The sequence below is a fragment of the Tupaia chinensis genome, unplaced genomic scaffold (genome assembly GCF_000334495.1).
Source record: "Tupaia chinensis unplaced genomic scaffold, TupChi_1.0 Scaffold143705_1, whole genome shotgun sequence".
Classification (NCBI taxonomy): Eukaryota; Metazoa; Chordata; class Mammalia; order Scandentia; family Tupaiidae; genus Tupaia; species Tupaia belangeri.
The window spans coordinates 842,967-854,697 of NW_006203553.1; the positions used below are offsets into that span (position 1 = coordinate 842,967).

The window sequence follows — 11,731 nt, forward strand, 5'->3', positions numbered from 1 at the left end:
CAGACACACTGATGCACCAACACACACGCCGACACGCACCAACGCAGTCACCAACAGACACACCGATGCACCAACACTTAGTAACATGCACCAGTGCAGACACCAACAGACACACCGATGCACCAACACACACGCCGACACGCACCAACGCAGTCACCAACAGACACACTGATGCACCAACACACACGCCGACACACACCAGTGCGGACACCAACAGACACACAGATGCACCAACACACACACCGACATGCAGCAATGCAGACACCAACACACACACCGATGCACCAGCACACACGCCGACACGCACAACCTGATGCAACCAAGACGAGGAGCTAAGTGTCCGGACCCTCCCTTCCCACCCTCCTCAAAAGCACAGGACAGAAACAGCGCCCAGCGCTACGGGAGGGCAGGCTGAGCCGTGGTCTGTGAAAGTCGGGTGCCGACTGGTACGCCTACGCCGTTCTCCTGAGACGTGTTTCCAGACTCTGGCGAGACTCACTCCAAAACCTGGCACTCACAGATAAAGAACAATCTGGAACCCCGCGTGATAAGCTGAGAGGCGTGCACTAGGCGTGAACAAGGCGCCATGCACTTTCATGGCAGCACTTTCTGTGAGGTCACGTAAAAGGGGCCCAGACCCCGTCCTCTGGAGGCCTGAGAAGGCAGGAGGGAGGGGTCCCACCCCCCCACCCAGGAAGACAAGACCTTCTCCCGAGAAGGAGATGGACCACAAGCACGGCCACCGCGCTCACGCGTGAGATGCCCACGGGCCCTGGGGCCACGAGGATCTGTGTGAGGTACAGACAGAAACTCGGGATCTAACAGGAGAACCCACTCCCTCACACAGAATCTCTGCGCGCCCCCAGGACCTCGCCTCCATCCGAGCCACGCCGGCAGGACCCTGGAGGACACCCCTGCGCGACTGCTGGGTCTGAGACCCGAACTGTGTAACCCGGTCTGTTGCTGCCAAACAGCCAGAATGTGCATCTCCTCCGAAATAACTCCTGGAGAACTCAAACCAGCGACTGCCTCGCTCACAAAGTAGCAACCACCCACACGAAGCTGGGACTCGGGCCACATAGAGAAAGAGGGAGGCGTTCTGCGGGATGGGATAGGAGCCTCCAGGCGGAGCCGCGGCAGCACACGGGAGCCGCGGCAGCCACCGCAGGGCTCAGGCCTCTGCACAGGACACGGCCGGCTGCGGACGGTGGCTTCTCCTGCCTCTCCTGCTCCTGCTCCAGCTCCAGGAAAGGGGCTGCAGACAGTGGGGGAGCAGTGAAGGGACCCCAAGGGAGAAAGCAGAGGAAAAAGCTTTGCGGTCTGTGAAATGACGCTCTTTGGAACAGTTTTCTAAAAGCAGAGAGGGTCTTGTGGTACCAGCCTCCGAGATGGGCCCCGAGAACCCCACTGGGGCTACTCACGCTCTCGACCGACCTGGGCAACCAGAAGGACCCTGTGGAGGGTACCGTGAGCCTTCTGAAGTGCAGGCTCTTGTATCTCGCATTCTCCTGGGTCACCTAGCTGTCATGCTGTGGGGGTCCTCGAGCTGCTCCCTGGAGGGGCTCACATCAGAGAACGGAGCTCCTGCCAGCCACCAGCATTAACTGACCGAGCGAGTGAGTAGACCGGCAGGGACACGATGTCCGCAGCCAGGCAAACGTTCCAGGGCGGCAGGGCAGCCGACAAGGGGCCTGAGCCAGCCCGCCCAGCTTCGCTGCTCCCCAACTCCCTGTCCACCAAAACGGAACGAGATCCAGCTCACCGTTTTAAACTGAGTTTTGCGATAATCTGTTATTTGTTAGAACCTGGTCGGTAGGCAGCCACAGATCGCTGGCACGGGCCTCTTCCATGCTCCTCTTTCCACCCCGACAGGTACGGCGCCTGGGGGCTGCACCTCTCGACGCGCCTGCCTCCTCCCTGGCACGGTTTGGGAGGAATCCTGTCCTCCTTCCCTCGTGGGGGAGCTGAACTACACGTTCAGCAGAGTATGGTCGCGACAACTGCTCTGCTCAGCCAGGGAGATTTCTGTCCTGACAGCTCACCTACATCCGAATTGTGCTGCGAACTTTCCAACTTCAGATGTTCAAAGGCCTAAAATTCAACTTATACCTCATTCACCCTACTGGCCTCACCCAGGTGGGAGATGTAAGTACGACCGTCTCACAGGGTCCTCAAGTGGACGCTCTCCATCACCCCGTGCTGACAACACTTTCAGAACCTTCCTTTCACCAGGTAAATCTTCCCTCCAGACAGTGAGGAGAGAGATCCGCACATCCCCGGCAAGAAACGCTGTATGTTTCAAGGAGCTCTGGGTCTGCATTTTTTTTTTCATCTTCACATGCGTTCACTGGAGATTGACAGAGGGAAGGGAAGAGACAGAGAAAGCATCTCTCACGGGGAATGGTCACGCCCAACCCCTTCTCCATTCTCCCTTCTTTTATGGGATTTGGGGCGCACATATATACGCCCTCATTGTGTTTTTCAAGCCACTGGGTGCAGGACTTGAACCTCACAGTCAGCCATGTGTAATCCAGCTGCCTTAACCACCATGCCACGGGCTGGCCCTGGGTCTGCAATCTTAAAAGCTGAATTCAAGACCCAAGTCCACTAGGAGAGTAAAGGATCTAGGCCTCAATTTCTCACTTGTGAAATGGAAGTCACAGGTACCCTGTCTACATCCCATCATTGTTCTAAAAATCAAATGAGATGATAAAAAACAATGTGCTTCCAATACACCGAATAAATAAACTCAGTTGAAACAGGAAGCTGGTGGTCTGCTAGGAGGAGGTCTCGCCATGGGAAAGCTGGACACCAACACTGCTGTGGAGGGTGCCCAGACTGGCCAAGAGTGTCTGCCGCTGCCAGACGGAGCTGCCAGGTCGTCTCTGTCTGCGAATGAATGACATACTCGGTGCTGTCATTATTCCCGCGTGAATCTAGCCACCACTGACCTCACCCCTGGGGACCTAAGCACCTCGTGTGAACGCGCAAACCAGGACCTGTACACGCGACAGTGAGGGTGAGACCTCGAGCGAGCAAGCCGCCTCTCCAGGCCCACGTTCACAGCCACCAGGCAGCCGAGCCACCTCGGTTATCAAATCCCCGCTGACATGGCTGTTTTGGGTGGATAAACCATGATCTCCCATCACCAATCTGGGTTCAGGCAATTGTGACAAAATGGTTTATACCCCCAAGGCTTCCTACGGGCAGTATTACTGGTCACCTCAAAGACACTATGGCTAATTCTTGAACTTAAATGTTAAAATGGCTTTGGGCCACATCCATTTTTGGAGTGAGACATTAAATGGTGGCCATATAATTTTAGAAGGATTACTTCCCCGTATTACCGTAACACACACACACACACACACACACACGCACACGGGGGCTGGGGGGAGCGGGATAGATAGTGCGTCTACCACCAGAAATGGTCCGGTAAGCACACTGCTTTATCCGATGCTCAGGGAAACCTGAGACAGAGGGGTGCGGTTCTGACTTAAGTTTGATTGCTACGATATTTCTTAAGATTTTGAACTTATTACTCATAAGAAAAACACCGATTTTTCACAGTTACTGAAACCTTTACTTTTTGCAGGAGGACTTCGCTCCCCTGGGATTCTTTATTCAAATATGGTTGTTTTTCTGTGGTTCCGACCTTTCTCAAGTCGCTGCTGGGAAAACCAGAACTCCCCCCACCCCACAAGGATGTTCTCTCGGGTGGAGCCCCACAGTGAAGCAGCGGCGCTTCCTCCATGACTCACTCATTGTGAGAAATGAAGCAGCAGAGAGAACAGGTCCTGTCCATCAACGAGTGGGAGTCTTCAACCCGAAAGCTGAGAGCATTGCAGGGAGAATGGTGCCATGCTGCTGATGTTGTCAAGTCTTAAATGTCTCCAAATAGAATCGTATGATATGAAAAAATTAAATTAAGCCTCAAAAGAGCCAGTCACACCAAAAAATAAAGAGATGAAAATAAGAGCAGCAGCCTAGGAAGTTGTCAAAGGAACCCCACGGTGGGGACTGGTGAACTCAGTAGGGTTTAGGCCCATATTCACCCCATTATTTTAGGAAATTCTAATAGTGCAACCCGAGGCGGGGGGCAGGGAGAGGATGTTACACTAAGTCCCCAGAGAACATACCTGCAGATCTAAATGGAGCCTGTAATATGTACCTAGTGAAAAATGTTCGCATAGCATTTGCTGAAATATGTAACCCAAAGCTTTAGGATTAGATCTCCAGGCCCTCCATCTAGTCTAACACATCCCAGTTAATTTGCTGTGTCCACCACTTAAGACAACTCTACAATTCTCAAACACTCAGTTACAGAACAGTAATGTGATGGGCAGAAGTTGAGTCTGATGTGCTTGTACTTAAATTGCTAGATGTTCCTTATTCTTCTCTAAATTCTCTTCTAAGTAGTTTTTATTTCTCCTTAGATCTTAGTTGACTGACTATCAGCTGCACTGACAGATTATCTCTGCGAGGGAGACAGCCAGGCCAGAGCGGACTCCCTGCACCACCTCTGACCTCACAGACCTGCTAAAGGTACCGGCCCACACCACTCGTCTGTTAAAGAGGTCCGGCCTTCCCACTGTCTGCTCTTCGCTGCTGTCATCCTGAATTAGTTAAACTTTATGGATATAGGTTGAACAAATCTTCCCATTAAGGACCAGAGAGTAAAGGTTTAGGCCTTCGTCAGACATCTGGTCTCTGTCCCAGGGCCCACCTGTTGCCACGGTGTACACATAGCCACAGACGACTTTGGCGAAGGAGCCCGGCTGTGCCCTAACTCTATGGGCCCTGACATGTCAATTTCATATCATTTTCACATATCACAAAACGGTTATTTTTTCCATCCATTTAAAAAGGCAGAACCCCACACGCGTGCAGGACAGATCTGCCTTTGAGACAATTTGCTGATGCTGATCGAGGTGACCAAAACTGCGTCAGCAAACAACTCCATGTTCCCTGAAAGGCCTGCGGCAGGAGCAGTCTGTAGACTGATACCGCCTGCCTCCTGCCTTCTGTTCTGGAGGGGTACCGTTAGTCTCTACAACACCTAGGCATCAAATGAGCATGTCAAGGGACCAGCAGTTAGCGTAATGGCTATGTTGCTGGACTCCCATGTGGTCGACCGCCATTCGAGCCCTTAACCCGGTGGCTTAAACTCACACCAGGCGCGTGTGCATGTGTGTCCAAGATCCTGAGAGGAGAATGGAGGAGAAGGGATTGCAGCGTGGCCATCCCCCTGGGGGGTGATTTCTCGCTTTCTGTCTCTCTGTCTCACTCTGTCTTTCTGGCAAGCGCACGCGCCCTACAGCAAAAACCTGTCAAAAAGAAAAAAAAAATGAGCATGTCAAACTGGACAGGCTTACATAGTTGTTCCAGGGGCGGTAGGAGAGCTCCGGTGTGAAGATTCTCTTTCCTGAGCCGACCTGACCCCACAGCCAGTGGTTAAGGCAGATGACCATCCCTGGTTTCAATACCAGCTCTGGTGGCTTGAAAACCACACCAGGTGTGTGTGTGTGTGTGTGTGTGTGTGTGCCCCCCAAATCCCTACAGGATGAAGAAATGAAGTTTGGGAGGACCAGCAAGTGGCATGGTGGTTACAGCACTGAATACTACACATGGCCAACCGTGGTTCGAGTCCTGGACCTGGTTGCTTTGTTGCTTTTTCTCTCTCTTTCTCCATCTCTCTCTGGTCAATTCATTTATTAAATTTAATTCATTTATTAAAATAAATGAATGAATAAATAAAAGTTAAATAATTCTTATAAAAATTTTTCTTAAAAACAAAAGAAATGAAGACGGGATTGCAGCCCCAGAGACTGTAGCCAAGGCCCAATTAGGGGGCTTTCTCCTTCTCTGCCCGGTCTCTCTCACAAGCACACACACATCCTCTGCCAATGAAACAGACATATCCTCCTCTCAGGTCAGGCGGTGGGCAGTGGTGGCACAAGGCCTTCCTGTACACACCTGCCCATGACCCGGGCTGGCCGGGACTGGGGGTGGGTCGTGGCATGGGAACCGTGTTGAGCAAGCCTGAATCTCTCTCTAGTGCTCATGGAAAAGGTAAATAAGTAAACAAACAAGCAGTATTTCTCTAAGAAAGGTAGTAATGTTATAAAGATGTGTGTGCACGGTAGGGGGAGCTCAAGCGGCAGAGGATATCCACTGCAGTTTTTGAGGCTAAAAAGCTGGTTTAAAGCCACACCCTTCAGCATCTCCTGGAACATGTACGGAGGGAGAACCTGACGTGGACCTCCCCAACGTCCTTTCCTAGAGGATGTGTCTAATTCATGTCCCACCACAGCGAAGGCAGACAGACAGCAAACACAGAGCTTCCAGCCCAGACATGACAGCCACCAGTCTGGTGCTGTCAAAAATCTCTCTGGATAGAGTTCCATTTCACTGAAGTAGAACGGAAGTGCATTGGGGCCAGCTCAGTAGCATAGCGGGTAAGCACGTGCATTGGGTGACTGCAGTTTGAGTCCCAACCCCGGCAGCTTGAAAACCATGCCAGGCTTACGTGTGTGCCCAAAACCCTGATGGGATGGAGAGATGAAAAAAACGACTGTGCCGTGACCGTGCTCCCAAAGCGGGGTCGCTCTCTCCTTCTCTCTCTCTCCTTCTCTCTCTCTCCTTCTCTCTCTCTCCTTCTCTCTCTCTTTCTCTCTCTCTCTCTGGCAAGTGCATGTTCCCTCTAGCAATAAAATTTATAAAACAAAAGGTAAAACTAGACTGAAACCAGCTTCTATCTGTGGCTTAAAAAAAAAAATCCACTATCCTATGCACTGTTTAATTCCTAGAATGGCACAATTATGTCAGGAAGAATCATTACAGAGCTCTGATACTGTAAGTTCCTAAAATAGTTTCAATAAAAAGAAAGTCATTTCAAAATAGACTCAGATCCTTCCCTGACTTCAAAGATTTACAGAGCAGTTGACATGGGAGCCATGGGTATGGCATACGGGGCAGAGTCCACGCACGTGGGGGCCGCTGTGTACCAGGGGGCCAGGATCTTCACACATGTTCACTCCAACGCCTACGGACTGACTCGGAAGCCATTCTCCAGACGGTACAGTCGACATGTAACCCATACGTGCCACCCATGCACACCCCAGAGCCACAGAAATACAACTTCATCAGGAGCGAAACAATCAACAATTGTGGGAGAATGGGAACCGTCCAGTCCCAGAAATGTAACTTCAACATGAAATGACTCTTAAGGAATTTCTGCCACTGCAACCTTCCTGATCAGACCTGGGCTTTGGTTGCATTTTCACCTCTACCATGTATGGATGACAAGGAGACCAGCGAGACTCTGGACTCCGGATACAGGGCAGAAGGAGCCCCAGAGGGCTACAGGCTGCGGAGCCGGCCCCTGCTGCGGAAAGCCTACCCCGAGCGATGTCGCCGTGTGCAGGACGGGCTCCCAGACGGTACACTACTACCGGCCACCTCCCACAGTCACAGCCTGAACCAGGAACTATCACACGACGTTTCTCTACCCATGACTCTCCAAAAGAAAAAAATGTTTTTTAAAAATGTTCCCTTTTAGAGAGAATGAGGATAGAGCGTGAGAGTCGTTAGCACGGGAAGGACAGAACAATGGGTTCTCTGTGGCTCCGGGCCTCGGACATCCAGGCCTCTATTCAACGGGCAAAAAACCTGGCGAATGAATCAGTCTAGCAGCTGACAAGATGACGAGCAAGGGACGCCCAAGCTGGGAAAATTCAAAGCAGTCTTCAAACAGCTACTTAGCCCGGGTCTTCTGCGCTTTATTTAAATGTGATGTGAAGACCACAAAGCAGTTCTTTCAAGTGTTGGAATCTCGTTTCTGATCTGCCAATCTTGAGAGAATAAAGCGTAAGAAGTGAGGAACAAACGACATCTTGGTCGTCACTGCGTCTATCCGGCTACATGCCACATGCGGGTTCTCTAATACGTGAACGGACCCGTCCCCACGCGGTGCCTGAACCCGACGGCGGCAGGTGAAGGCGTTGCCGAGTTCTCAGAAGGGGTCACAGTACAGAGCTCTCCATTTAGAGCAAAAACAAATCATAAAAAGCTGAAGCCATTTTACAAATAATTCCAGCTCCATGGCAAAGTCTGCTACCAGAAGGCCTCCCCGGGCCACCTGTGAAGAAGTCACCGTGCACGAGAATGCAGTGACCGAGAGATGAGAAAGGCATTATTGGCTCCAAACCTGGGGAACTGGGTAACGGGAAGCCGACTCTGCCGTGGAGGAGGCGGGGTCGGACACGAGAACAGAGGCAGGGCGTGCAAAGGGCATCCACCGACAGTCCCTTCTCCGCAGAGCAGCCAGGGGGCCTTTGAAAAGGGAGTCAAAGCAAAAGCCCAATGCTCAAAGCCCTCTGCTGCAGGTTGACTCATGTCCCTCAGAAGGATAAATTCAAAGTCCTAACTCCCAGTACCTGTTAATGTGACCCCGTGCGGAAACAGTATCTCTGGAAATGGGATGGAGTTGAACGAGGTCATGCTGGATAGGCGTGGGCCCTAACTTCAATGACTGGTGTCCTTATAATAAGGTCACATGAAGACGCACACGGGGACACAGAAAACTGCCAATTGATGAGAGAGATTGGAGTCACGCTGCCGTCAACCAAAGACTACCAGAGTGCCGGCAGCCACGGGGGGCCTGGAGGCCAGGCAGGATTCTTCCTAAGGTGGGTGGAGGGAGCACGACCCTGCTGACACTCTGACTGCAGACCTCCAGATCTGGGGGAGGATCAGCTTCGGTGATTTTTATCACTCAGTTTATGGTACAGGTTGATATCCCTTATTAGAAATGCTAAAGAGCAGAAGTGATTTGGATTTTAGAATGATTCAAATTTTGAAATATCTGCATACACATAATACACTATCTCGGCGATAAAACCTAACCCTAAACACAGAATTTACCTATGTCTCATAAATACCCCATACGCCCAGCCTGGAGCCAATCTGACCCTTCGTGTTTGCAATGCAGTGACTACGACCCATGGCCTGGAGCCAATCTGACCCTTCGTGTTTGCAGTGCAGTGCTCTGACTACGACTGTCCGTGTGAGGTCAGGGGTGGAATTTTCCACTTGTTACCAAAATCAAAGAGGTTTAGATTGTGGAGTATTCTGAATTTTGGATTTCAGATCATGGATGCTCAACCTGTACTTTGTTAGGGCAGCCAGAGGAGGTGAACACGTTCGCTAGTGGCTTCCCACCTCACACAGAAAGAAAACCAGCGCACAAACTGTGACACGATAGGCACCTTTCCCCTCGCTGCTCAGCTGTGACAGCTCCCGGCCAGGCCAGGTCACTGCAGCCACACGTCCTGGTTACTCCTCAAGCACGCTACGAGGGCCTGGCCCTGTCACGGGCTGGTCCTGTCTCACACCTTGGCAGGTGCCATCTGCTCTGCTGGAAGGGGCCTTTCCCCAGGAATCTTAGGCTTGCTGCCTGGACCCTGCCTGAGGGCCCTGCACCTCCCTAAGTGCCCTTCAGCATTCCCTAGCCCAACCTGTGCTCCCTGCTCCTTCTTCCCTGCTTCGTTTTTCTCCACAGTACTTAGCCCCAGCTCCTAGGAGACTTCGAAAAGTCCATGGAAAAGAAAAGGACAGGATGGGGTTATTATGGTGCAAAACAAAAAAATGGTTATGTCTGTATATGGTTTCATTCGTAATATGCATATCCCAGGAGCTTTCTGAAGACCTCCTGTATATATTTTGCTTAACCCTTAGGAGGCTCTACTCCCTCCACAGCCTCAGCGCTGGCAAAGCAAGGCTGCACTGCTGAATCACAGCACACTCTATTTACTGAATGAGCAAATGAACGCTATCAGGACAGGTAAAACTCTACTCAACACTGGCCAAGTGACAAAAAAGAGGTCCCTGCGAATTAAGTGGGACAGCAGAAGCGCCTGCAGATGAAGGGCAGGCTCAAGGTTGGACTTTGAGGGCTACAAGAGACTCTTGGTGCAGGTTGGCTTAAGCAGACGGCAGGGTTCAAGCCGCCATCTGGGCATGAATGAGGGAGAGGTCAGCAATTCTGAAACAGCCTCTTAAGATTCCTCCCTACTTAAAAAACAAACAAAAAAAATCAATTCTTACCTGTAATTTTCGTCTCTAGCCATTCCAGGGGGAAAATGGAACCTAGCCTGAGAAACTTTTGATGTCAAATCTGAACATAACCCCACCAGGGTATACACTTTGCTTTCTCTTTTCTTTTTTCTCTTTTCTTTTTCTTTTTTTTTTTTAACAGACTAAGAAAGACCTCGCAGGAATGTCTGATAGAGATAAGCTCAGGAGGCAGAGGCACACACTCGACTCAAGGAAGAAACCCTGTAACCACAACTCAAAAAAACAAAAACAAAAAGCCTTTCAAATAAAAGCTTTCGAACTGTTTCTGAGTAAACAGATGATCCTAACCTTTTTAAACCGCCCTAAACTAACACTTTTCCCCTTCTTTCATGTGCACGGTTCCAAACTTTTAAATAAATAAATAAATGAAAACAGGCAGAACATGGGAGCTTTCCTTTACCTTGGGTTTTGGCCCCAGGGCCTGGCAATCCTAGTGATGAATCACAGGATTCCTTGAGAGGTGATCTGATCGGTGTTTCAGCTTCAGGGGTCTCAAAATTACCTTCAGAATCCGAGCTGCCAAGGGGGAAAAATTGGGAATTACCACTTTCAACGGCACCTCTGACCCCCCTTGACCTCCGCACAGCAGCTGAAGTCCCGCATTTTTGTCTCACTTAGGAGCAACCGAGCTTCAGCACCCACTGGCCTGCAGAGAGGCTGCTGGCTTCCTCTGCCTGGACCCCGTCTCCCCGAAACCTCCTCCATCCGGGAAGTCTTTCTCCATCCCCAGCTATTTGTGAGGTCATCCTTCCCTCTGACACCTCCCCCAAAAAAAGTGCTTTCCATCAGACTCCTCTCCTCCCCGGAGCCCTTTCCAGAGACTTGCAATGAATAAGCCCCCACCTCAAAATTAAGCCAGTTCGAGCCTCGGCTTTTTCCTACATAGGCCGCTACCTGTCTGGAACTCACTCGGGCCAGGCTAAGAATGCTGTCACCTGCCTCCCGCAATCACAGGGTGACAGCTCAGCAGAGACCACCATTTCTCACCAGCTGCCAGGGGCCTGTCATCGCGCGACCTTCTTTAACACCGCTGCGTTTTGGGGACACAGGGGGGCCCTGGGAGTGCCGGGGAGCGACTTCCCCACCCCCAGAGAGGGCTCTAACTTGCACCAGGAGGGATCGGTGACACTGAGGACCAAGGGGCGCAGGGGCCGGTTTGGGGAAAGTGACCGAGGAAACGGGGAAGCGGACAGCCTGCAGCTTCTGGGTTGGGTTGGAAAAGCTCATAGCGACACCGAGAGCAAAGGCGCGGGCCGGAGCCTCCTGAACTTTGCCCAGCGGGGACCTGGTTAGGCAGGGACGCGGCAAGGCCATGACACGTTAGGCGGGTGGCGGCCACACACACGCACACGGAATGAGCGCAGACGGAGGGATGGCAGCACGGCCGCGCCTCGCAGGCGTGCGGGGTACTTGCCTGAAACTCAAGGATTTGGTCTCGGCTTGCGAGTCCTCCTCCTCGGGGTCGCCCGCGGGTCCTCCGGCCTCGTCGTCCCCGGCGGCCCCGCCGCGCACCGCGGACCACGTCCACTTGGCCCACTGCACGGGGGACAGGATCTGCCACGGGCTGAAGGCCATGAGCGCGGCTCCCCGGGCG

General features: G+C 51.9%; 1 protein-coding gene across 13 annotated transcripts in view; it reads right to left on the reverse strand.

Moving 5' to 3' along the window:
• Positions 1 to 11,731, reverse strand: part of TACC1 (transforming acidic coiled-coil containing protein 1) — a 97,019-nt gene that overhangs the window by 44,269 nt on the left and 41,019 nt on the right. For 6 of the 13 annotated variants that reach the window (XM_027766803.1, XM_006164756.1, XM_014582640.1 and 3 more), the window contains exons 1-2: positions 11,552 to 11,722; positions 10,538 to 10,653 (exon numbers count right to left, since the gene is read on the reverse strand). The exons of 2 other annotated variants lie outside the window; for them this stretch is intronic. In XM_027766803.1, the coding sequence (XP_027622604.1) occupies positions 10,538 to 10,653; positions 11,552 to 11,712 (277 nt within the window). In that variant the 5' untranslated portion in view covers positions 11,713 to 11,722. Of the gene's footprint in view, positions 1 to 10,537; positions 10,654 to 11,551; positions 11,723 to 11,731 lie in introns of those variants that run through there. 5 more of the 13 variants (XM_014582642.2, XM_027766807.1, XM_027766808.1 and 2 more) reach the window with 2 other exon arrangements.